Here is a 27,207-nt window from a genome sequence, read left to right as displayed (position 1 = left end):
GCCCAGATGCCCTGTCTCTCATGTCATTGGGGATGGGGACTAAGCCACGCAGCACCCTAAGGCCAACACCCCCGTGGGATGCATTAGGGTATCAGGTCTTCATGGTGTCAGAAGGACCACACAGCTCACGTAACCCACGAACTCAAGTTAGTGAGCTGGGGTTTGGAAGACGGCACTCAAATTCCTCCACAACTTGGACAGCCTTGCAGGAAAAACACAGTGCGGCTCCAGCTGGTAACTCAAAAGAAAGGAGCCAGGAACCAGCTTAGCCCAGATCATCAGGACCATGAGGACCACACCGTGTCCGTAGAACAGCTCCACCAGCTCCCCGAGGGGCTTTCAAAGGCAGCACACCATAACCTTGCAAAAAACTATTCTGGAAGCAAGCGCCCGCTGTGAAAGGTCACAAGATCCTCCTCAGTGGGGGCCTCAGCTTCCACAGGCCTCCCCTGCACCCCTTCCACAGGCTCTTTGCTCCAGTGTCCGATGGGGATATCAGTCCTCACGGGGAGGCCACCAGAGCATGGCTGGACGTCAGTCACACACAACCATGGCACTGCTAGTTGCAGAGCTACCGAGACACCCAACAAGGCCCACAAAGGCACCACAAGGCACTCAAACCTGGGAAAAACAGGGAAGCATTAACATGGGATAAGAAAAAGGCCACAAAGAAAATTGCAGAGGAATTGTCCATCTCCAGGCCTCCAAGTGAGCTCATCAGAAGGAAAAAACTCAACCTTTACGGGGCTCCAAGAGGATCCCTAGGGAAAGAAATTCCTCCTTTAGGAAAGCTCTGTATCTTGACATTTTTTGCAGCATCCCATAAAACATGACAAGAGAACAGGTCCAAAATTAAAGGCAGCAGCAGCATTCTTCATGCAGAAGGAAAGCATGAATAAGTGCAAGGCTGCAGCTGGGTTCCTGCTGGAACAGAGTGTCTTACACCCATCTGGAGGACAGACCAAGGGACGGAGGTGGACATGCCTGGGACCAGCTATTCCCTCCCCTAGCGTAGGACAGATTTGGAAAAAATTTCCAAATTTTTCTGAAATTTCCCCTTCGCCAACGTTTTTTTTAATGGATACTCCAACCTTCTCGTTGGACCTACGTGATGAAGGCTGTTAACCTCTCGTGCTTAGGTTTCATCTCCTGTTGCACTGAGGACTTTGCACCGCCTGATAAAAAGCCTTTCAGCACACTCAGATATGCTACCTGCACCACAGCTGGCACATGCCAGGCACTCCCAGAACCGAGAAACAAGGTTTTTAACAACTTTTTTGCCCTGAGTCCTCAGAGCAGCCTCCTGGTGCAGGAAATGAGGCAAGCGTGCCTGTAAATGGATCCCGTTACCTTTTTATTTTCCAATGAACAACCATTTCTACATTTTACCTGCGGCAACTTGGATCTCTTTGGCTTCCTGATACTTAGAATTAAGCAAAATACTTCATCTGATTTCCTACTTTGTAAAAACTGAGCTGCTTCCGTCCAGGGTAATTTGTGTTCTCTTCTTCTGTGTATTCTTCCCATATGGTCTATATGGACAAAGAGCAAAGAAAGCCAACTATGCCTTTTTGTCTCAACCATCTCCTGTTCTCCAAGGCTCCTTTTTGGTCCTGTTTTTACGGTAGCTCCTTTCACTTCTGGAGAATTCCCATTATATTTCAACCTCTCTTCGGAGGTCAGAAGCACTAGATACAACCTTCCTCCCCATCCTCCTGCAGAAGTCATCCACTCAAACTGCTGCTTCGCCTTCCAGGCTTGAAAACTGCTGCTTGCAATACAGCTTCCTGTGTGATTTACCACTCAGCTTTAGGGGAGCAGCCAGAGCCTTTGGCTATCCCAAAAGGAACGCAGTCTTCAGTTACTTTGCTTCAGAAATCATCCATTTAAAGTAAAATCAAGAAATCAGCAGTTACTCGGTACTTTGTATTTTCCACCAATTATTTGCATTTCCATCACCTCTCAGTGATTTCTAGGCTCAGAGTTATTTCAGCACACTAGCAGACGCCTACACGTAAAATTTAGGTGCTCTGACTACCATCCCTCCCCATTAAAACCACCTTGTGGTGGGCCACGGAACCATCCGGTTTTCATTTTCCTGTCCACACTGATACGGTGACAACCTCTGCTGCCGAGGCCACCAATTTCACCCATGTGCCCAACAGCTGCGTGACACCCATTAGGGGAAAAGCTGGGTGCTTCGTTAACTCAAACTGACGATTATATTTTTGAGAGGCATTTTTCAGAAGCCAGCATGATTGGGCTGTCCCTGACATCCTCAGCTGGGGACACCTCCTGCACCCCGATCAGGCTTGTGGGAAGATGGCCAGGTTTTGGACCACGGTTTGCCTACAGCCAAGACGCTCTTGTGATAACAGAGGGCCAGGGGGAAACAAGCTGGGACGGCAATTTTTTGGACCCAAACAGAGCAATTGAGTAATTTGCTTTAACGGGGAGAGGACGTATTGACGGTGCAGAATCGTTCGCTGGCTTTCCAAGAATACATGGTGGGGGACGAACTTGAAGGAACTAGATTTTGACATGGAAGGAATACTTGAATTTTACTCTGTTCCTCATTGCTCACCATCTCTCGCTCCCACCCATCCAAAATACCATATAAACAGAAGTCCTCCCATTTTGAAAAGCTACCTCCTTAAATACATCGAGCAAGGGAAGCTAGTTTCCATCCCCCACCACGGCGAGAAGACCTCTGCTCTCCTATTAGAAAAGGACCTTGTCCTGCAGAAGGGTTCACCTTTGGCAAGGTAAGCAGAGTGCAGCGGCTCTGGCTCCATTCACATAATCCCTTGGCACACTTTCCTACGGGATCAAAAGTCATGAGTGACGCTGCGCTGACCCGGGAGCCCGGACCCGCTCCTACCAGGCTCCAGCCACAGATGTACGTTTCCCAACACTTAGCTGATGCCAAGGGACTTAGGAAAGTAAAAGAAAGAAAAACAAACAAACAGAAAAGCACCAAAAACCAGAAGGTTAAGGCTTATTAGGGATTGACGGCTTAGTGTAGTCACTGTATGAGGACTTACAAGCTGCACGTTGAATTTTCCAGGCTTCATTAAAGCCAAAATCGTGTCTGCAGTTTCTACCCATAAGCCTAGAATAGGCAGTGCTCCTTCCCCTCATGCCAGCGTTGATAAATGCCTGGGAGGTCCTCAAATACTTCAGGTCCATATACGGACCTTGCTTCCTTCACATGAAAGCTGTTTATTTTCGTTGTGATTTAACTTTATGTGAATGCACCAAGGCTCTGGCTACTCGCAAGCCATCACACGCCACCCAGCTCAGGAGCAATCTGCAGATCCCACGGGCACCTCGCTAGTTCAGAGCACCATGAAGCGAAAACAGCCACGTTGAAGCCAGCCCCCTTCACTTTTATGGTGGCAGCTGGGCAATTCGGCTATTCCAGGAAGAATGGTAACGAGGTAGGTGAAAATACTTGGTTTGTTTCTATTAGCAAGATACTGACTGTCCCCAGGATTAGATAACGCACATCTTTCACGTAGTTAAAAAAAACAAAATAGCCAAAAATCCACCAGTAGCCTTAGTTCCCCTCGTTTTATGGGCTTCTAAAACTTTAAGACCGCTCTAATTGTTGGGTTTACGGCCCGCATACTACGCCTTTCATGCAAACTATTCTTAATTACGCTCTTAAATGGAGTCCTGTGCTATCTTAACCCTACAGATTCGTCTTCAGCAGCATTAAAAGCTGCAGAGGAAAGCATCCGCAGGGATCACCCAGCTGCATGGCAGCCGGCCAGCTGCTGCTGGGGCTGTCTCAGGTTGTTGGCCAGCCCCACCCAGAACAAAAACCATAATGAACCCGGGGAGGAGAGGTAGTGCAGCAAGCCACGTGCTGCTTTTATTGGAAGGGAAAGAGAACCCTTTAAAAATTATAGCTCGTGGGTGTGCATACGTACATATAAAAATATATTAAAAAAAAAAAAGTGTGTGCATTTGTAATTGCTGTTCTGAAGGATATTGAGAATTTTCCTAAACACGAAGTGACTGAATGATTATTTTTGAGATAACTGAATCACAGCTGCATTACCTAACTTTTACAAAGCATTTGTGCGTCTAAGAGACTGGCTCCGTTCACGGGGGATACAAGCACTTTCCTGCACTTTGTAATTCCTTTGTCAGATAAAGCTTCCATTTTTCATTTAGCTGGAGGATGGGAAATGGCACCCTTCAGATTTGAGGATGGGGGGAATAAAGTGTCTGGGCCTATTTTTCTCCTAGAAGCCCTTAACCTCTAAAACACTTCCTGAACACCTTCTGTAATTCAATATACGTATATATATTTTTAGGAGGTAGCAGTTCTTTGCTAGCAAGGCTAGTTGACCAGAACATAAGCTTACAATTTTCCTCACTAACACTGCCATAAGTTCCTTCATTATTTTCTTCCCATCTTGACTTTCCAGCTTGCAAGGCCAGGAGAGATTCAGGTCTCAGACAGAAAGGTAATTGCTCCACAAAGATCCAATCCGAAATTTGTTCCTCATTCTCTTCACTCCTGGTTTCCACCCAGGTTGCCACAGCAGATCAGGCGGGCAAAAACCACCATCACAGTCCCCTCCATCCCTGCACAACGTCACCACCAGCTGTGAACATCTACACCTTCCGCGCAGAGGTCTGGTAGGCACCTACTGCTGGATATCACCAGGCTGCTCTCTCATCCATCAAACGAGCATTTAACGGGTTTCAAAAATGCAGATTCTTGTCTTTAATGTTTCCGCATTCCCCCAGGGAACAGCAAAAAAGACGGCAAGAGGCTACTAATGCAGCCAGAGGTTAGGTTATAAAGCTCAACCACAGACAGCGGGCGTTTAAGCACAGTTTGAACTATTCAGATACATGCAAATTTAGCTCTGCAGTCACTGGGGCACAACCTATCTACAGAAACGCTGAAAACTACCATTCTTGGAGTCCCATTTGCTTGATCTAATGCTTACTCGGTTCTTGAACCTTCTAGCAAGGGTGAAATATCTGCAGCATTTTCCTCTTCGAAACCACAACGTATCACTTTGTTAGAAGGAAGAGCATTCTGAGTGCACGGAGCCACAGCAAAATAAGGTTTGAGATTTCAGTATCGTTTAGGTTTCCAGCAGGAAATCACTTTTTCATTATAATACCAGCAAGTAAAAAAAAAAAGCCATCTGTGCCGCTTCGGTGAAACCCAACGTTAAAATGGAACCCATACAAAAACCATGGAAAACGTCCCCAGTTTCAATGCATTGCTACCCATCTCGCCAGGGCAGAATTGACAGGAGGGCGAGGAGAGGAAGCAGGGAACCAGAAACTTTCTGGTTTGCACCCAGAAAGTCATCCTTGTGCTCATCACTACATCGCACTGAGAACGCAGAACCACCGCAGAACCTATCTCCGGTACAACAAGCTTACAACCTCTATTTTTTCCCAACTTTCAAAGCCAGGGCTGACAGGATAAAGACGTTCTGGGAAATTTTGTTTTCCACCTCAAAGTAAATACAAGGCGGTTCGAACCGATCTCAACACGCCTCGCTCCGGCGCTGCCTGCCCAGTCCTGCAGCACGCGTGTCCTGTGGCACTTCACCTTACAGCAGGATTAACCTCACAAGCTCCGTTTCACGACGTTTCCCTCCCTAAATAAAACGAGAAAACTTCCCTGGCATTTCGTAGTGGCATTCAGCATCGCTCTGAGACCAAAAAAGAGTTTTCTCTTCCAGCACCCTTACGCCTACAATGAAGCTGCTGAACCCAGCTCGGCAGCACACTCAGCTCTTATGCTGATCCACCATTTCAGGAAAACAGTAACAGCTGCCTTTCTGGGTCTCCAGTGGCCCCAAAAACAGGATAAAGACTGGCCATGTCCCGGCTGCACCCCGAGGTTTGCTTCCAGCCCTGCAGCTCGGTTAAAACCCGCTCATAAAAGCCTTTGTAGCAAAGACTAACAGCAGTTTTGTTTGTTTGTTTGTTTTCAGGGGGAAAAGGACTTCTCGAAAACCAAGACACCTGCAAGAGCCCAGCCACCCACCTCCGCACCTCCCTCCAGCCACAAGGCAGCGGCCAACAAAGGAGGCCTTTCAGCACAACCTTTGTTCAGCGCTGAAGTGAGGTTTTATTTAGCTTATGAGAAACAGCCCTGTCCTGCTTGTGGAGCTGCTTGCGTTTCCAGTGCTGATGGGGCTGCAAAGCGGGGTCCAGGAACCCTTCGCCCGCAAGCCGAGACCTGGCCCTTGCTCCACACCTCCCAGGGGGCACCAAAAACCCACACGGAGGCTTTTGTCTCGCTGACAAAACTTTTAAATGAATGACGAGCATTCCTGAGCGGCAGGAAATCTCATCCAAGCCCCCACAACTCTCCTTCTCAATGGATTATTGAATGACCTTCAGTTTTGCAGTTTTGACTTTCCCTCAAAATCATTCGATGGATCGATCCTGCAATACATTGTCACAGCTGCACATGGCAGTATGTCTTGGAAAGTTGTAAGGAAGGGCAAGGCAAGAAAAATCATTTTATCAAGGTAATTCATTTGAATGATTTACCCTGTGGCACACTGGCTAGGCATGCAGCATGGGCAAAGTTGCACACGTAAGTCCCAGTAGTTTCATGCAAGGGTACAAAATATTAACAGATTTCAAGGAAAGCTAATTAGCATTATCATTTACTGTAATGAGAAAGGAAGTTGTTATTGCATGACAGATGGTATTTGTTTTATATCACATGCAAGATAAGCAAAAAGCGCATAAAAGCCTGGCCAGCCAGCCAGGTAGTTGCATGAGATCTGCATCCTGAATTGATTTTTTTTCTTTTTTTTTTTTTTAATAAAGCCACAATGAAATTGTATCAACTTTTTCTAACATATACTGATCATAAACACTGTTACAGCTATCATACATTAGCTAATGAATGATATTTAGTAAAAATAAGACATTAAAGTAACAAGCAAAGCAACTGTATTCCACCTTTCTAAGCTTTCTTGCCCTCCTTGTTCTGTAAAATGAGCCTAGAGATTGGACACCGCTCGCCAAAAATCAGAGTGCCATGGACAGATCTATTTGGTTGATGCACAAGACTCCACCACCTCCACACAACCCTCTTCCCATCGCCCCATAGCCTGCTGTGAGGGCAGTGGTGACACCCAGCACCAGATCCCATTCCTCCCTGCACAGCCGTGTATCACAGATAAATCACTACCAGCGCCGTTGTACCACGGTGTGAGCTGTGGTAATGACACATGATGATACTCCAGAACACAAAAACAGTTTATTAAGTATACAAAAGAAGAGAAAAAAAAAAACACCAGGACCCTTGCTCTCCCTATCCACTTTGCATCCCCCCCCCCCCCCTCCAATTTTGATGGGTGAAGGAAGGAGCTCTGCTTCTCCCCCTGCACAGCTAGGAAGGCTGATGGATGATGGTATTGTGCAAATGTAAAAACAAAATAACTAAAAAAACCTTTCTGTAATTCGAGTTGGACCTACTGCACAAAAGGCAGGGGCTGCGGGGGGTGTAAGAAGAGCACGAGCTTTAAATCAAAACATTTTTATCTTTTGCCATCTAAATACATTTAAAAAAAAAGAGATTAACTGTATCAAAACCAACATGCACACCCAGTCTGCATTACAGCTCTCTTTAACCCCTCCACCCCAACGGAGAAGGGCAGCAAGTGAGGCAAGGGGCTTCTCCTGCAGCACTCTCGATATTTCCCTCCGGATAATTAAGAAAGGGCACGCGTGAACTCGATACTCCTGCAGAAACGACATGGAACCAGCGAAGAAAGCCCGCATGGATAAGCTGTACGCATCCGCCGGTAAATCACCCGCTGGCTTAGGGAAGATTCAGAAGGGCTATGGAGGAAGATGGGGGGGGGGGGGGGGGGGGAAATAGAGCAAAAAACGCAGCAAGGTGCTGCGAGAGAACGCACGTACCTGCCGGGGGATGCCATTTCCTCTACATTGCGCCCCCGGGTCGCTCCGTGTCACCATCCTTGCCTCCGCCGCGCCTCGGGCTGACCCCAGCCCAGCTGGTGGCTGACAGGCGGCTTCCCCCCCGTGCGTGATTCAGCCTCCTCGACGGATGTGCTGCATTGTGCCGGGTGACTCATCCCCCAGCTATCCTGCACGTTAGAGCCCTGCTGTACCATTACTCATTCGCAACATCCTCCCCACTCCTCTCCGCTCGCTCGCGGGCGCACCGACCGACCAAAGATCCCTGCTTCCCCGCCCCGGCGACAGGCTTCGAGAAATAATAAAAATCAAACAACGGCCATACAGCTGCCATAAACTAATAACAGCGGCTCACGGAGCAAAGGCGCTGCCGGGGCTGTCGCAAGTCGTGCCGGACCCCGGGGCACGTCACCCACGCCTCCAGACCGGCAAACAGGTCCAAAGTTGAGCGTGGGTGTCCCCTCCCCGCTCCCCCGGCCGTCCTTTATTCCCAAAAAGCCGGTGTGTTCGGACCAAGGGGCTGGGAGAAGCCCCATCGTGGCTCGTGGGGAGCTCACCCGGCACCACCCCGAGTTTCACGGCTGTCCTCAAGTCCTCCCCATTATTTTAAGGCGAAAAACGTTGCTCAAGAAGTGCCTCAGTACAAGCAGCAAGAATGAAAATTGTGACACCGGGACTCTGAAGCCAGCTTCTAAAAATACTTGCCTGATTTCTGAACTAATCTACGCTGATGGTGAGAGGAGAGGGGGGAAGAAAGCGAATTTAGGCGTTTCTAGGCTCAGCTTTCCCCACATCCAAGCCGTTTTAACCTCAGGTTGGGGCAAACATCACTTTTTCCCTGGATGGAGAATAGCGGCCACAGTGATGCTACCTGAAAGCGTCCTTTGGGAAAGCCGTGCCCTAGATTTTAGGGACTTAATAACCAAAAACCATGCACATTCTTGAAAACTTCACGCTCAGACCACAGTAACACTGACCTCAAGACCACAAAGGCTAGAGCCCAGCTTCGCTGTGCAGACAACAGATTGTAAAGCGAAAATGCCTGGGACATTCAGAGGAGCCAGGGCAGAAGCATTTGCTCAGTTCTTCACTACAGCACCCTGTGAGCCCAACTCGCTGCTTTCCTCTCCTGGCACTGCAGCAGCACTGCTTTTACCCTTCGGTGCTCAATACAGCAAACATCAGCTCTGTCCTCAGCTGCCTCCAGCAAGAAGTCAGCACACAAGCCTAAAGCAAGTCAGCCAGAAAAAAAAAAAATTAACAAAGATGCCTTGCTCGTTTTTTGCAAGTCCAGTTTCTAAAGCTTTTTTCTCTCGAGGGACGAGGGAAGATGAAATTAGCCTCCCACTGTAAGACAAAACTATCTTTGAATAAACCATGTTGTAATCATGTTTCTGAAACAGCAGCTTAAGCACTGACATCTCCCCAGTGCTTGCCCATTTCGTTGCCCTCCTGCTGCATTTCTAGAGCTTCACCGGCCCTCTTAAAAACTCCAAGTGCAGCATGGGGTCAAGCCACGACGTGGGTATTTTCTGCAAAGTCACCCGTTGCCAGGATTCACCTAGGAAGGGCAAAATGCTGTGAAAATACAAGAAGTGGAAAAGCTCCCTGCTACAACCACCGTGGCATGCTCGACCCATGCGGATGCAACTGAAGTTGTGCCCTGGCTTTCCATCTGCACAGAGAAGTGAGCGCATCAGTCAAGAAGTACCTAATTCAGTTCGCTTCGAGCTCCGCTCCCAAGGGTTTTCTCCGAAAGGAAGCCGGTATCAAGTCACAGGATATTTGCAAGCATCAACCGAATCACTGGCTGGCTTCTTGCTTTTGCAAAGTATTCTTTAAACTTGAGGCTAAGCTAACAAACCTCAGCTCCAAGCCTCCAAGTCTGGCAATGCTGCTGTGCTTTTTTTTTTTCTTTCATATTTCCTCTTTTTTTTTTCCCCTTGAATTCCACCATCTCCAAGACCACCTTTAGCATGCCTATCGTTGCTAGCTTGGTGCTACGGTGAAAAACCCTCTAACGCTTTTCTGCATTTCCTGGTTTGGCCCGGTGAGCGACTGCTCCGATATAGGCACATTTTCCCCAGTTTCGAGTGGGATGCACGCTGCTGCAGGCTTCTGCTATTAGCAAACTAAAGCAAACATTGCAACCGGAGAGCCAGGGAGGCGGTGGAGCTGCTTCCTGCTGCCTACCGGCCAACTGCGAGCACGGTTCAAAGAGCTGGGACCGTGGTCAGAGCGAGAGGAGCTCCTTCTCACCGCAGCTGCTGGAGAAACTGGGATTTGGACAAGGCAATCCCCCTGCCCCATTTGTGTCAGTCGTCTTAATGGGCTGAACTTCAGCAGCACGGCACAGGACCGAGCCCAGCAGCTCACGAACCCAGCAAGAAGTTGCTCCTTGTGAGAGGCAAAGGATGTTGCTTTTCCCCATTTTTTTTCCTTCACTTAAAAACAAAACAACAAACCCGAAAGACTTTATAAACATGTTCAGCGTAGCTTTTTTGCCCAGCGTTTGAGACAGATCTAAGTTCATTCACACCAGCTTTCTTGCCCACAAAGTTGTCTTAAATCCAGCCTTCGTCCAAGTCACGTTGGGAGAGATGAGGGAACAAAAGTACATGGCAAAAATAGGAGAAAGTGCATGAAAGCTGATTCTTAGGTATGCTTTCAGATGTTTTATGATGTTTTCAGACGTTTTAGATGTGTTGCATCTGAATGTGCACTCAAAGGAGGACTGAAATGCTCTTTCTTCCCTACCGTCACCATGCTGTCCCTCTTCTCCCCCAGGCAGGAGCACGGTACCAAAAAGCAGCGTACCACTAAAAGTACAGCTAACAGTGCTTCATCAGAGGCAGTATGGCAAATCCCACATGTGTATTAAACAATTAGGTCTCACTGACTGTTTCAGACTGCAGTCAAGGAACCTGCTGGGGTTGGATGGTCTGTGAACACCCATCTCGGAGCATCTCTGGCCACAGCATGGCTCAACCCTGCGCATGCATTTATCAATACAGAGCTCACCTGGATGTTAAGCATCACTAAGCGTGATGCTTTCCTAACACAAATGCACCCCAAGCACTGCAGTAAAACTAAGAGCAGAGAAAAACTGCAGCATTTAAGCTGGAGGACCGCTCTGACCACAGGTATCCCTTCAGCACCAGATCACTGCACGTACATCAGTGCAAGCCCGGGTCCCAGCGAAGATATGGCTCATTTATAAAATACGGAGATGCTAAATGAGCACAGCAACTTAGAGGCAGCATTTCTATTTCGAACTCTGCAAGGCAACTCTTTGTACATCGGTTGAAAAGGGCCCACTTGATTGACAACTTGTAACAGCAATTCTTTTTTTTTTTTCCTAGGTGTTTTAAAAGCTCAGCCTTGGCCAGACACGTCATTCTTACAGATGCACAGACCTTTGTGCATATGGACAACAATAAACACCGATTCCAGCATACATGGATACTTCCCAGCATGCAGGAAGGTGCTGGGTGGAGGCCATGTGGATTTAATTTTCCTGCAGACAGACCAAAGGCAGGCCGCTGAGTGCCTTACTTGCCTCCAAACAAACATCCCCGACCGTAAGAGAGGTTACACAAATGAGACATGCCCAGCTCCTCTGCGCTCAAAAAGCCTCATGTGCTTATTTCCTAATTAAACCGCTCCTCTGTAGTTCCTAATTGATACCTGGTCAAACAGCTGTAACCCACAGCAGGAAATCTAAACCTGTACTTTGCCCTCATGTAGCGTGGACTCTGGCATCACAGGGCAAGCTGCGATGTTTCATTGTCTTGAAAACTGCTGGTAAAAACCAAGACCCTCCTCCTTCCTTTTTTTTGCACTTAAGCACTTGGTTGAAAGGAGGCATGCTTTTGATGTCCTGCCTGTCCATGGTTCGCATCTGAATTCACATTTTTCTCGCACCAGGATTGATATCTCACAGGCTGGACGGCCAGCAGAGCTCGACAGCCAAGCTAATGGCTTCTTGCAAGTCATCCATCTGAAGAGCTCATCACCTGTACAAGCCATGATCAATCACTGCTACCAGGGGTCAGATGTATGAATCCACCCAAGAAAACACCGAGGAAGACCGTTGATTCATAACACAGGCTGAAGAGCTTGACTTGGCCGGTTATTCCTAAGTCAAAACTTAGTTTTATTTCAGCCTTCACCCAGACTATCTAGTCTAAGTGACTCTTTGTGCCAGTTTATGAGAAAATCAAGTGATGAAGAATCCAAGATTCCTAAAACAAACAAAAAAAAACAACCATCTTAAAAAAAAAAGAAAAAAAGTGAGTGCTCTTTAAACTTCTAACCATCAAACCATCACATCTTCACTTTCCCTTGCTGCAGGATGACATTTTCCCAGCAAGCACTCCCAGACTAACGATGTGTATCCCAGATTGGAAGACACAAATAGACGATGCACATCCAGTTTCTTGTATTCTCCCATTTCCTCTGTGCTTTTTTAGACTTCAAACCACTCTTGGTGCTCCTTCTGAGGGCTACCACTGTCTTTTGTAGCAAGATTCAGCAGGCCAAGAGACAAGCACCATATGATAACCTTTATACAACCACATTCCTAAATCCACTGAAAACTTCCATAAAATCATGTTAACCAGCCCCAAAATAATATACTCGAGCTGTCGTCAACTGCACCTCCTTTCAGCCAGCTGTTTCCAGAGCCTCTGGGAGCTAGCTGCTGGTCTATACACTTAAAGGAAGATGCGTGAAGCTTACCATGCTGCCTTGATTTTTAGTACCATTGGAATTATTTTACTGTTAATTTAGGATTGCCACATCCAGCATTAACTATCTGCAAGTTTTCTGATGGAAGCCCCGCAGCAGCCAGAGCTTTCTCACCAGTACCTTTGCTTTCCTGCAGCCAAGGGAGTGCATCTCCTAACTTCTACTTTGTTCTCACTGCGATTGGCTTTCCTGTTTACATTTCTGCCTGCGCTTCCCTCGCAAAGCAGAACGGGCTGAAAAAAAAAACAAGCAAACAAACGTTTCCTCAAGCTGCAGCCGGTTGCGTGCCCGCCCTCCTCGGCACAGCCACCGTGTGGGTCCCATTTAACAGCTAGGTACTTCCTGCGCTCCATTTAATGGGCAGCTATTTTCCGTGCTGTCAGATACAGCGGGCTGGAGTGCCAGCAGAATACGGCACCGGCAAGAAGGCTTCTGTCCACGCAGGGCAGAAAGGTTCATCGGGCGAGATCACCCCAGGGTAATCCGGTACCTCGGGATAAGGACAAGTTGTTCAATACGCTGCACATTCGTGTTTTCATGCTGATTCCTTTTAAATGAAAGCTTCGGGTACTTCTGCCTTCAGACAAGCAGAGTCCTCGGGCGTACCTGAAGATGACTAAAGCCTCCTATGGTCTTCTTACAGACCGCGGTGAAGGAGCTTTTCATCCCGTTCCATCAGGATTTCTGGTGCAGAGTTATCATCCAGGGCTGCCATCTGCATCTGCTGGGCTTACTGGTGAATGCCAGAAGACCAGTGCTCCACACAACTGGCTAAAAGACCAAGTTTTGGAAACACCAAGGACCAGCGAGTCTATTCACTCCAGAGGCCACAACGCTGCATTTAAGCACGCTGAACTTCCAAAAGTTTAAGAACATCAAACCAAAACATGAATGCTGAAGGAAAGCAATGATACCTTCTTGCTGAGGACCTCTGAGAAGAAAGCGTTTACCTTTCGTCTTTGGGCAAAGCCCTCTATACCCCAATAAATTACGCAGTTAATGCCTAGAAGGGAGGAAGTTGACATACCCTGATTTTTTTTTTCCAAGTTCTCACTTGTTTTTCAGTTTCTCAAGCTGTGTTACGACCACACTCGACGTGTGTGCAGCAGATGATAATGGAACCACAAGTGTTTATCTGACTCCAAAACGACTTTTTTTTTTTTTTTTTTTTTACCTCCCCCCCTCCTTAAACTCAGATTTAACTAGTGCTTTAATTCCACTTTACCAGGAACACAAAACTGACAGACACCTCAGTAGGTGCAAGCTTATCCATCGACACACACCATTTACAAAACCTGGTTTTCCTTTTCCTGAATGCACTTTCAGACAATTATATTACGAGCATCTGCCTCGCTTGCTTAGGACTTACTGTTATTTGTGTCATTCCCACCAAGATACTGGAGCAGGAGAAACTTTAGGAAGGAAGAGCCTTGGTTTGAGGATGGGCAGCCGTGCTTTGAAGCAGCCAAGCTCCTCGCACACTTTACCGGCAGGGACAGAGGGCAGGAAGGAATTGCATCAGGATTTGCGGCACTAACGGGGTGATGCAGGTAACCCTCTACGCCCCTCTGTGCATGGCCAAATTACAAACACCCAGCAAAATCTGACCTGACTGCAAATCAGCCTCAGCAGAGCTTTAAAAGCCTTGTCTCTTTTTGTGTTTTAAGGCCAAAGTGGTGGCAGCAAGGTCTCCAAATGCCCCCATGCACTCGTGCAAGCAGCAGCTCCGTTCCCAGCACTTGAGTGGGATGTTTTGGCTGTGAGACAAGACTGCCGGGGAAGGAGGACGTGCTGGGACTGCCCTGCAAGGCCTTGTTGTCTGCTAGAAATTGATATCCAGAGAAAACAGTGTTTTCAGTGTTGCAATGGTGTTGCAGTGTGCTACGGGGACAGAAATATGTCAGTTTTGCCCCAAGGCAAGTTGAATATGGACTTCTGAAAGCAACTCACACCGAGATGGGAAATCACAAGTTGCCTGCCAAACACACCATCACCCCCACCCCGCAAAAAAAACCCAACCTGAAAAACAAAACTGACAAAAAGACCCCACACCTTTCCGGGTCTGATTCAGCCGCTCAAAGGGGACAAGCCACCTCAGCCAGGATGCTCAGCACCAGCCTCCACCAGCTTATAGGATCACACCGGCAAGCTTCTCACTGCCCACCACAAAGGCCGTTTCCATACCAGTGTAAGTCAGTTAGTCATGTAGCAGCTTAAAGGACGGCATCCACCCCAACGCGACAAGTCAACAGACGTGCTGGATGCACAAAGTGGGGACTCCTCTACTGACTACCACTTGCCTTGTGCACACCTTCCCGCTAACGAATTTGGTGGAAATCCGTGGCTGCCTTGAAACAAGCTCCAGATGCTGCAGCATCCCTTTTCCAGCAGTCCAGGTGACACTTGGATGGGAGATTTCCAGATGTACATCCAACCAAAGAGATGAAGTGTAGCTGAAACAACGCGCTGCCAAAACCAACACAAAGACAGTGACCTCTGGAATTTGGGGCTACTTGCAGATGTCCTAAAGGACGCCATTGACTAAGTCATACAAAAGGTACTTTAACCCCTGGCAATGATTCATCGAGATTTTTTTCTAGCAAAAAGGCCTTATTACCGAGGGAGAGTTTCCTATTATTTGCAGGAAAATTCAGAGGAGAACAAGTAGATACTGATTTGTTAAAGAGACAGATAAACATGTACAGGAAATACTTCTATGAAGGTCCTGATCCTCTGAAGATTGATAATCCACAGTCCTGGAGACAAACCCATGACACTGAGGAAACAAGCAAACTATAAAAACAGGAAGAAGAGGAAGCTTATTTATTTATTTATTTTTATGTTATTTTGAGTGAATATTTGTTTTTCCGAAGCTCAAGACACTGGTGAAAGCCTCCATCTGCAGGTCACACCATTCTCTATACAAAAGCAGCTGCAGAGAGTTTCCTCACCCAGGTCCCCAGAGCTGTCAGCCCGGTGAGGCCATCCTGCACGTTACGGATGAGCTGCCTCGCTAGCCAACATTGTTTTTTTGGTTTTCACCTTGTTGAAAGCCATTTCAAGACACTGTAAGGGCTGTCGCTGTACGCACGATGTTCTGTAGGTGATACCAAATAAGCCAAGTTATTTTGCTGTTGTATTTCTGCCCAGAGCCGTAGGATGAAGGCACTCCCTCCAGATACATATTTCAGTATATTCACTATAATATCGGATTAAGGTAATACCTGTTGGAGATGAAGGGTTTTGTCACTAAAGCTACAAAGAAAAGCTGCTTTGGACTCTCCTTCCTTTGTTTTCGTTCAAAAGAAAATAAAGCTACCACCACTTTGAATTACAATCCCTTCGAGGATGCTGCGGGGACACGCTGAAGCCAGCCACCACAGCCTCTCCCGCGACTTGGGGGCACAACTGTTTTCAGACCATCACAAATCACCACATCACCACTTTACTCAGAGGCAGTGACATTTTCCTCCATCTCAGAAACACGTCGCTCTGCCCACGGTGGCAGCAGGAGGAGCCCTCGGACCCGTGTCACTTCTCGTACATAAATGATTTCGTAGCAGTGGCTTGGGCTGAGACACATCGCTGCCCAGGGCCTGCCGCAGTTCTCCTAACGGAGCGGGGCAGAGGAGGGCAAGGGGAAACCACACCAGCTTGTCCCTCAGCCAGGAACGCTTTGAAGCAACTTCCCTACCTCCTTCTTGCAAAAGCGTGCGAGAAATCTGGATAACTCCCATTTCAACCGAGGCCATGCACACATACCGAATTGCTGCCCTAAAGCTGAATTAAGGTGACATACACAGAATTCCCAGACCACAGACGAAGTTTCACTTAACCTTAGAAAAGGCTTGTTAAAATATTTATCCCTCTGAAATACTCCTGTCACGCTGAATACTTCTTTTATACTGTATAAAGTCAATTTTTTTTTTGTCCACTGGAAGTAATCACTTTGAGCTAGGGCATTCATCACTTAAGAAATGTAATTACGTTTCTAGGTTAGTTAATGGGTACTACTGAGCTATGGGGGGGGAAACAATCTATATTTAAAAAAGACAAAAAATTAAAGGCAAGTGCAGCACCAACTTTACTTCCCACTTGGATTTGACCTCTTCCATGATGGCAATCAAGAACTAAATGCTATTTTTATCATGTATGAAACATTTGTGTAAATATCTATATATTTTATCAAATATTAAGCATTTTCTATTTGCCTGACATGCAGAATATATCAAGCCCCATTTCCTATTTCTGTCCGTATCAGCTAGGGCACTGACTGACAGTAACAACGGCATGGTTGACTAAGTTGCAGTAAAATCAGACAGAATAAAAACAAGGATCTGACGGGTACACCTCCAAAACAATTCAGAAGTCCAGCTCACCCAAATTATTGTGGACCAGAGAAACCCTGGTGCCACTGCAATGATGTAGAGCTTATCAGCACGTTCCCTGAACAGATGGAGAAGTGATGGTCTGCAACCAAAATTGGACCCGAGCTAGCTGGGCTAGCTACGGGTACCAGCCTTACACTAATTTACCTTCCCTTTTCAGGTGATTATTTTCATTAAAATCCCACCTTCTTGTTGCCCCGCCAAGCAGACCAGCTGTTAAATCACCTTTTTCTTTGTCTCCCACATGTGTTAGCTCACCGAAGTTTCATGAGCATAAGCAGCGCGATGAAATGTTTTACATCGCCTCGTAACTCCCCCCGTTGACTGAGGGTGTTGGTAATTAAACAAATCTATCAGAAGCAGAAATAGGAATAATAATAATAACAGACACAGATGGAACCCTTAAGCGCCGACTTCAAGGAAACAGCTATCAAGAAGTTCACTCTCTCTAGATAAGTATTTGAGGTGTTTGTACCACAGTTTGTACCCAGATCCGATGTTTCCAGCCAGTTTGAGGAGACAGGTTCATGCCAGGAGGCGGGGAGCCTGTCTGATTTTGAAAACTGAAAACCAGGTTTGGAATTAAGAATGAAGCCACGTCCTACAAGCATGCCTTGCAATCCTGCAAGACATTTTAACCCTGAAATGTCACCTAGATGTTCTGGCTTCACTTCTTATTTGCTCGAGCTACCAACAAAATCTGGACAATACTTTCACAAAAATACCCAACTTAGACTCCTGCCATTACAGGAATTTATCAAGAATTCCAATTGATGAATTCTTGATGAATATGTCAGAAAGTTTTTTCTCCATCATCTGCCAATGATCAACAAATAATTTTTTAGAAGTCACAAATTGGCTCCTCAAATCCCTTTTTTCAAGTCGTATAGAAATATCATGAAGCAACAAAAAAACGCAATAAAACCAAGGGCAACATGCCTTCTCCAAAGCAGCCTTACAAGCTTTGGCAACCCCGGTTACAGATCACGCTGTGCACAAGGACAGCTACAAGCTAGCAGATGCTGAAAGAGTTGGCCACATCTTCTTCTGGGGCATCTCATGGCTTCTTGGCTTTGCACAGTCCTGGCTGCATGGGACGTTTTTGCCTTGGCCAGTAAATCAACTGGTGTTTGAGGCCAGTGGGTCCTTCAGCAAGTCAGAGATGCAAGCTGAATGCATCAAAAATAAAAAATTAAAAATAAAAATAAAAATCAAGTGGCTTTAAAGATCTCCATGGCACCTGCAGACTCTCCTCCCAGCCAAGGTGGCAATCGGGGAGTCTGGGCTCTGCTGCCAGGGCCCCCAGATGCCCGTCGTGCCTGCGATGAGCAGCTGTTGCCGGTATGGAGGATGGTACGGGGACTATTCCAAAAATCCTGCTCCTGGAGAGTGCCTGGGGCTTCCTCATGACCTTCTGCCAAGCAAGCAGCAGGCAGGACTGGGCAGGAGCTCCAGCTGGAGGGCAGGAGATAAAGGAATGTTCTCCATCACGGGCTGGTCCTTTAACCATTTGACAGGGGAATCCATCTCCACCATTTTATCAGCGCTTCCTCAAGCCCTTAGGTTTTGGGGTCTTCCCTCCCTTATCCAGAACCCCCATACTCAACGAGGTGGCTCCTCACTTGCTTTCCTGAAGCAGCGCTGGGATTTGGGCACGGCTCTTCTCAGCCTGCTGGTGACTACGTGATTTCCAATAGCAGCACTATCACTGAACGGGGTTTTATTAACTCCATCTGCTAACAGCTGGCAAAGCAATGACCTGCATCCATCAGCTGCAGAAGGTGCTACGTCTGTTTAGATTTATAAGGCTAAAATTACGCTTTTCCTTTAATACAGAGTAATTTGGGGCTTGGTGTCCCAGTGCTTGTTAGGGCAGGCTTCCTATTCACCTGGGGGCAAGCAGGCTCTTCAAGCTTAATTAGGATGTATACCAGGCTACAGCACTTAATAGTTAATTGAAACACCGCGCCAACCTATGGCGCGCTCTGCATGTCTCTCATGCCTTGCGTGGTAGAAGTCCATGGGTGGGAGAGCTGTTCGGGGTGGGGAGAAGGTTTAATTTCAGCCAAGAGGAGGAATGCGTTCAGCACATTGCCTAACTAAGAAAAAAAATAAAAATCCACTCTGCCACAATCCGGTCCTGACACATGACATGGGCGGATTAATTAATGCATGATCCATAATGCAGAGGAGTGCTTAATGGCAAAAAACATTCACAAAATCAGAGCTAGAGCCATAGAGACGTAATGCAAAACTGCTGCACCACGCAACAACGCTCGAAACGACCAAATCCACCCCAGTTCTGACGACGCACGTCTTCCGTACCCACTGCGAAACAAACTATTTCATTTCACCACTTGCCTCGCAACAGAGAAATGAATCAAGAAAATCAAGACCACGCAGCGTCGGTCCGGTAAGGACCAGTTTGGAGCCCGCGTGCATCAGTTACCAGGCGTCTGTGCTAGTGCAGCAACATGCAAAAAATCAGGCACCGACACAGCGAGGGAGCTCATCACAAACCCCATCCCTGAGCTATTGCAACCTTGTGCCAGGCTGGTGTGTGCTTTTGTACAAACAGCCACAAAGACCAGCCTCTGAGGGACTTTTTCCATGTTTGCCGGGACGGAAGACAGTAACCGCCTTCTGACCTTTGCAACAAGCCACGCTGACAAAATCAAGGCTAACCTGCAATGGGAAGTTACCACATATAGCAGCAAATATTTTCCTTAAGCACAAAAGAGGTTAGTATATTTAGCATTTCAATTAGATCATGAATGACAAAGCCACATTCCTGCAGGAAAGTTCCTGTATTCAAGACGTTCCAAAATAAAATGAATATACAAAGACTGGATTTTAGCCTTTCGGTATTTCCTTCCCCAAATTTGAGGTCTACAGTTGTCAGTAGAAGTTAAATATAAAATGGCAAGAGCATGCAGAAGCTGTGAATGCACAACCCCTCCAAATTCAGCCTTCAAGTTCCTTGCATGCCCGTTGGCTCCATGCAAGGAAAACCCTACATGGCTTTCTGCCATCGCACCAACCTAACGAGCTGCAACCCATAGGAAGGACTCTCCTGAAGCTTGTATGATACTTCCTCCAGAAAAGGCTTTTAAACTTCTGGATGTATTTTCTGTCCAGAATTTGAAGTTAAATGTCAAATCTACTTTTTTTTTCCCACTGATAATGGGGTATCATTTTCAAGCGTCTCAAAACTCATGATGTAGGAGGAAAACATGCCTATGGATTAAGAAAATCTCTTTCTTATCAGTTGTTCTCTTTGATGAATACACTTTCCCTCAAAAGACAGCCATGCAAGCCAACGCATAAACCCAGCATAAACCCTCACAAACCTCAGCAGGGAGTTTGCTGAGGATCTCGCTCAGCAGTAGAACAAAGATAACACCCAACCCCAAACTTCTCCCAGAGGTGAGGCGGGAAGAGCAGTATTCTCCCTAATAACACGCTTCTCTGCACTTTCTGTACTTGTTGCAAGAGACCTCAAGCACAGCTTTTGGCATCAGACAGTCTTCTCCTAGCACAATGTGAGGTTTTTAAAATGTGTCATTGTTCACTTCATTGTTTGCTTTGCACCGTGGGCTCTACGCTGCGTGCCTTTCCTCGCCAGCCCCAGCCATCCTTCATGCCTCAGTCACCTCTCCCCAGCTATTTGCTTAAGGCTGCGTACAGCACAGTTACTTCGCAAAACAAAGCGTACAAGTGCACTTTTATACTGTGCATTTCAACACGGGAGCTGGAAAGTGCTCTCACGGAGTTTCCCTCTTCCATCCTGAGGAGCCAGTTTTACTCTGAAGTTCAGGGAGCAGCAGAAGGCTCTTACCAACAAAACCACATGCAGAAATGCGAGAAAGGAGGTAACTTATTCCTTCCACCCATGAAAACAACAGCTCGGAAGAACAGTCGATTATTACTTGAAGAAAGCCTCTTTCAATGGGACAGCCAGCTAAACCCAATGCATCCCCCATACCCGAGCAGGGGCTCAGCAGGACTTCACGCCCCCCCCCCCGCTTTGCAAAAGAAAGCAGAATTGGGTTTCCTCTGCAAACACCACGGAAACTCAGCGCTGAGAAGCAAGCACACGAAACTGCTGTCGCTGTAGCTGTGGAGCCACCTGAATGAAGCTGCACAGGCATTGTGCACATGGGGACAAGGGTGAGCCTGCGGCATACACACCTGAGCTAGGTTTGGGGTTGAAGTCAACAGCACAGCCCTGCTGTCCCGCTGGGTACCCATGCTGCCAGAAGCCAGAAAACACATTGCTTTGCTTAACGGGGAGGAATAAAGCCAGGTACTCTGCACCTGGCAAGAAACATGCCTCCGAACTAGGAGTGAAGGACGCACACCATCTGACACCGGAAAATCCCGTCTGCAGACACAAAGAAGATTCACTTCCACCGCTCCAAGAAAATACAGTCACCGCCTTCCCATGGCCCTTAAAGCAAAGGGTGACCCAGCTGGTCTAGGTTCACATCACAGCAGTTTGTAAAAGCACGAACTGCAATCAATCAGTACATTAGTATTTTTTTCTGCTGACCCATCACCAATTAAGTCAACAGATTTCTCTGCCATCCCCCCCTTCCCTTCTCTCCCTAGCGCCCCCACTACACACAGAGATTTTTTTTTTCCATATACACTGCAGAACAATCCAGTACTAATTGTACTAAAAAGCAATGCTGGTAGCTATATACCAAATATTTTTTTTAAGGCATCCTAATACTTGGCCTGTCACTTTCATGAAAAGATGAGAGAGGACATGAAGGATCTCTCTTTGATGCTTGGTTCAGAGCACATAGCTGAAGGGCAGCTGACGTTAATCATCCGAAGAGACAACCTCTTCCAGGCACAGACACGTTCCCTGCAAGCACCAGCAGCACTATTCAGCTAGACCCCTGCAAGTCCATTAAACGAGTCTTTTTGGCTTTAATTGAGACACGCACCGTATGTTAGATATTATTTCCAACTGTTCCATAGACAACAGATCAGAGACAGCAGCTCCACAACCCCCTCGCTGAAGCAGCCAGGTCCTTCCACCCTTGCTTACAGGGCAGGGGTTGCTTCTCTGCAGATGCAGAGCTCTCAGCTTCCATAGCATGAGTGCATGTCAAGAGAAAGGGTGGTGCATTTGGCCAAGGAACAACTCCAGGAAACACCTAATGGTGTTTCAAGACGCTCCTGTACTCTACTGAGTCCCAATATGCTGTACTGGAATAAGGCTGTGCATGCCTTATGTTGTCACCTGCCAGAGTAAGGCGTCCTTTGAGCATGCTCTGGTTTCTCTGGAAATAGGCTTCTCGAGTCAAGAGGAGCCAGAAGCACCAGAAGGAAGCCTTGCTCACCTCCGAAAGCCTCTGTCAGAGCAGTCCTGCAGGCCGGACACGAGCTGCTCTAGAGCAGCCACACGGATCTGCCCGGTGGCACGCACGCAAGGAAATGACTTCAGCATCCCACCAGAGACAAAACACACCGAACCCAAGGATGATGCCGATGCTTTTCTCTTTGTGTACAGAGTAAAAGCAGTTGCTGCAGCTGCAAAAGCGCTCTCCAGAGAGGAGGCAGCTATCCTGAACTACAGCCATTAATCTGTGTTTGTTTGTCGCCGATTCTACGGGACACTTAGGCATTACCGGGTTTTAGGCGTTTCCCTTCTCATACAAGGGAGGGAACCGTGGAAGAGGGCCTGCTGCATGCCCAAGGTTAGGACAGCTGGACAAAAAAACCTGGCTGCTTTAAATACCGACAGCATGAGCAGGTAGCCAGCGCACCCCATGGGTGACACGAGATCAGCTGGAGAAGGTCTGATTGGGGACGCCTGTTTCTAGTCCCACCTCGACCATTCATAACCCGAGCATGTAAACCAAAGCAACATTTATCCTTCTAAAAACATGTACAGATTTAGCTATTTGTCTTGCAGTCAAGTATTTCTGAATGGTAGAATCACAACCTTGCAAATGGTCTAGCGAAAAGTTATTCCTCCTATTCTTGCAGCAGAGAGGAAGCAAAAGAGGGAAACAGTCTAGTAATAATTAACTGTTTTTTCTTAATAAGAAATTTGCAGTGAAGTTGTGTTTTACTGAACTCCCACAATTTAGGTGCGGGAACAAAGGACACAAAATTGTCTGCGTCATCGTAGCCCCAACCAACACGCACACCCTAGGTACATCCACGATCAGCAGCCAGCCATTATATCACTTAAGTCACCAGAGACCTTGAAGTACATTTTGTCTAACCAAAGCAGAAGCAGAGCAGCAAGTGCTCTCCCGCTCATTGCTTTTTCTCTTTGGCTTTGTTTTTTTTTTCTTTTCTTTTTTCTTTTTTTTTTTTTTAAGTCAGCACTGAAAAAGCAATTAAGGCTCTCATTCTCAACTCCTACAATTCCACGAGTGAGGCGGCCCTGACTCCAGAAGTTTATATATTTTCTTTTTAAAATATGAATGGGAAAGTGTACACAAAACACCCTTCTTTCCCCATCCCTTCCTTCCCATGAGGAGGAGTGTTTGTTTTTTTATCCGACCTTATGAAAGGTTGGGGAAGCTATTCCACCAATACTCCGATAAAGGTAGCCCACACTTCCTTAGAGATACAGCGGAGGGAAGGAGGGGGGGACACACCAACACCACCAGCAATTCGAGCCACTACAAATAATTTCTACTAGACAAAATGTCAAATCCAGGGCTTTTTATGTTTCTATTTATAGATCTTTGTGTTGCTCGTACAGCATTTCTGAAACAATCCACACAGCTGCTAACTTTGGGGAACAGTCTTTTTCATTGCTTATAGGGGCTTGGGGTGGAAATGGGGCTTTTCTGCACTCTCTGGAAATGTTATTTTGAGGACCTTCTTTAAAGACTTGCATGCAGAACCAAACCAAAGAAGTGAGTGGCAGCAGACTTTTAAAGCCATAACCTTTTCATTTCATGGGCTGTGGTTTCGATGCTCCGCACTCAAGCACCGACCCGAAAACTGGGAGACCCCAGCCACATCTCGGCCTCTGGGTACTCAAGCATTTCTGGGTCCTACCAACAAAATCAGGAGAGAAGCAAGAGTATTTTTTTAAGGTGCAAACATAGGAGAGAAGTTCAGTAAAACCTTCATCATACTGCAAGTGCAGGCATTATAGCATCGCCTAGCCCAGCATCATGCCAGGGCAGTCCCAGGACCAACAAAAAAGACATCAGACATCAAAAAAAGCCTCTTTCTGCCCTGCCTCCCCTTCATCTTCCACCTGGCAATCATTTCTACACGTACCACACATGCGCAAGCACAGCTTTTAGGTGGGGGAACGCCCCCCTGTACGCACACGCCAAGTCGAGCAGAGGAAATCGCCCACCTCCCGCTCACTTCTGCACCAAGCTTCTGTGTTTGGAAGGATTTTAACCAAAAACGGTCACTTATCGAGATGGATGAACCTGCTGACCTGGGAAGTTTTACGGCGAAGGGCGAGGGAGATGCAGGCTATTTGGTAACAGCATGGGCAGAGGTGATTAAGAGCTTGGAGAAAACCGCCGGTATTTATCACCTAACTTGTTTTGGGAACTACCGTAAAAAGGCACATCCCTGGGCCGATAAGATCTTTTCAAACTGGTGGAGTTTGTGCGTACGTAGACAGAGGGGGGGGGAAAATGGTTTATTTGGGCTCGAGTGCTCTTCCTGCAGGATGCGGTGTTTACAAAGGGTATTTCTAGAACTTCCTGCCGCCGCTCGCGAGGCCACTCGCTCCTCCCGGAGCCGGGCCGGGTCTCTCCCGATTTACCCAGAGGGCCCCAGAAGGGCACAACCTGGGGGGCTTTCACCAGCACCCCCAAAAGTTCAGCGGGGCCGAGCTCCGAGTCACTGAGAGAGGGAGAAACAACAGCTCTCGTTGATGTGTTCTTCCTGGAAAAATCTTCAAGTTGTGGTATATAATACTTGTTCTTTTTAAGCACGCCTTAAAAATGCAGCTAGACCCCTTTCTCCCCCCTCTTCATTAATAATACTTTTAAATCAAATTAACTCCACGCTTTGCTTTCTTCAGGCAACGAGCAAAAACAGCTCATCTTCAGCGCTCCTTAATAAGCTTCCAGCCATTTAACATTTGGACTCTTATGCAGTATGGCAATCCCCAAACACTAAACACTTGCGGGAAAAGAAAAAAAAAACACACGGAACTTCTTCTCTTAAGCAGCACTAGTGGTTTAATTACCCTGCAGCCTTTCATTTGTGTTTTTAAGCACGGAAAGCAAGTTCGGCACTAAGTTTTCCTCCTAGTTCAACAACCAAATGCCAAATGCTTTTTTGAAAGCAGCGGGTCATCCAGGCAAGGCAAACATCGCAATCGCAATTTTTCAGATCTCCCCACAGCTCGCTAACCTTTCTATCTCCACAGCCACCAAGCTGCATACATCCAGCAACAAGACGTAAAGAAAGGCCTGGCTGCAACCAGCTCAACACCTCCCATGCCAAGTTTCAGTCAAGGATGAAATATGTTGGCAGCACCATAAATCTCGAGCGATAAAGTTTTTGCTGTAATTTCTCCAGTATTAAGAAAAAAAAAAAAAGAGCAAAGCCCAAGAATGCATCACGATGAAGTATCGGCGGGTTTTACTCAATTTATACATGCATTGTAAAAACACCGAGCCTATCCAGCTCCAAAACACAGGGATTTGTGCTGCGGCCTAAGGCTGATGCTGGACCCTGGCTATTCAATGTGCATCTCCCCACCAAGGAAAATTTGGCATGCTTTGTAAGGCCACAGCATTTTTCCACATCTAGCTGGTTGGAGCTTCTCCTGGGATTTGGGAGCAGTGGGTTTTGACTCCCTCGGGCCTAAAACCCTGCTCTCCCAGCCCAAGCAATGGCTTTTCTTCTGAGCCGTGTTGTGCCAATGGGGCATTGCCTCCACTCCTGCCTTCAGGCACGGTTGCCCAGTGATGCCCAGTGAGGCTTTGGGGTCTCTTTGGACATCTCCAAAACCTGACAGGACATGGTCCTGGGCCAGCAGCTCTGGGTGGCCCTGCTTGAGCAGGGGCCTGGACCAGATGTCCCCCGGAGGTCCCTTCCCACCTCAGCCATCCTGGGATTCTGTGAGCAGAAAGGAAGTTAAACAGCTGAAATAAACTCCGAGTGTGCTTTGAATGAGCCCGGCTGATAACTCTCAGATCTCTGTGTAATTTTGAAGAACCAGACTGTTTGTAAATAACTTGCAACGCCGGACGCAGAAGCCCTGCAGCAGGGGCCGAGTTTACTCCTCTCTGCTCAGGTCTTCCAGTAACTCCTGACTGCGTCCCTTTGACTCGTGGAAAACGAAGAAAAAAAAAAAACTAACCACCAACTAGCTTTCTAATAATTAAAAAGATTGTGGAGATGTGCTCATTGCCCCTGCATCCTTCCATACATTCAGTCTTTCCGCAGGTCGCGGGCTTGCTGTGGTGCAGCACCAGGTTCCAGCGCGCAGGGAAGCAGCTCTGTGATTTCTTGCAGCACCCTGAAACCCCGACTGCTGCCAAGACACCTCCACTGCATTTCAACAATTGCAAAGGGAACTAATCTTGTTCCTAACTACTTGCCAAACAGGTAAGCAATGCTAAATATTTTAATGTGTGGAAGGGGGGGAAGCCGCCCAGCCTTCAGCCCCATTTTTAACTAGTGAAAAAAGAAGTCATGCGACTAGCCACGCAGGACAAAGGTAAACCACAATTAAGATCTAAGCATTTCAGGTTTCCTCAGGATGCGCGTGCATGTGCACACCACACTCGTGTCCTCACACGGCTACACAGGTCCCTGTAAGCAGAGAAGCACTTGCACCACGTCCCTTCCTTCCCCATGAGCCAGATCAAAAGACACCACGTTTTACAACACAACTCAGTACTGATGCAAGCCTCCCACAGGTCAGCAGCAGAGGGATGAGAGTGACCTACTCACCTTCCTTGTTAAAAACATGGAAAAAGCAGTTGTTCTCAGCAAGAGACACAGCTTTGTTCCTAGAGAGATGTACACAGGTAGCAAGTCTTATCGTGACTCGTGGAAGGCCGTTTAATACCCACGCATGAACCGACCTGTTGGATCGCTCAGGTCTTTTGCTCTGGATGCTATTTTCAGCTTGCACCCCACCTGGTTCTGCAGCTCCTCA

At 47.2% G+C, this 27,207-nt stretch overlaps 1 protein-coding gene across 3 annotated transcripts in view; it reads right to left on the bottom strand.

Moving 5' to 3' along the window:
* Positions 1-27,207, bottom strand: part of SPRED2 (sprouty related EVH1 domain containing 2) — a 60,819-nt gene that overhangs the window by 26,765 nt on the left and 6,847 nt on the right. The window contains exon 1 of one of the 3 annotated variants that reach the window (XM_083828216.1): positions 7,930-27,165. The exons of the other annotated variants lie outside the window; for them this stretch is intronic. Within the exon in view, the coding sequence (XP_083684342.1) occupies positions 7,930-7,946 (17 nt within the window). The 5' untranslated portion in view covers positions 7,947-27,165. Of the gene's footprint in view, positions 1-7,929; positions 27,166-27,207 lie in introns of those variants that run through there. 3 annotated transcript variants of the gene reach the window in all.

The sequence above is a fragment of the Anser anser genome, assembly GCF_964211835.1.
Source record: "Anser anser genome assembly, chromosome: 3".
Lineage (NCBI taxonomy): Eukaryota > Metazoa > Chordata > Aves > Anseriformes > Anatidae > Anser > Anser anser.
This window is presented reverse-complemented; position numbering and strand designations above follow the sequence as displayed.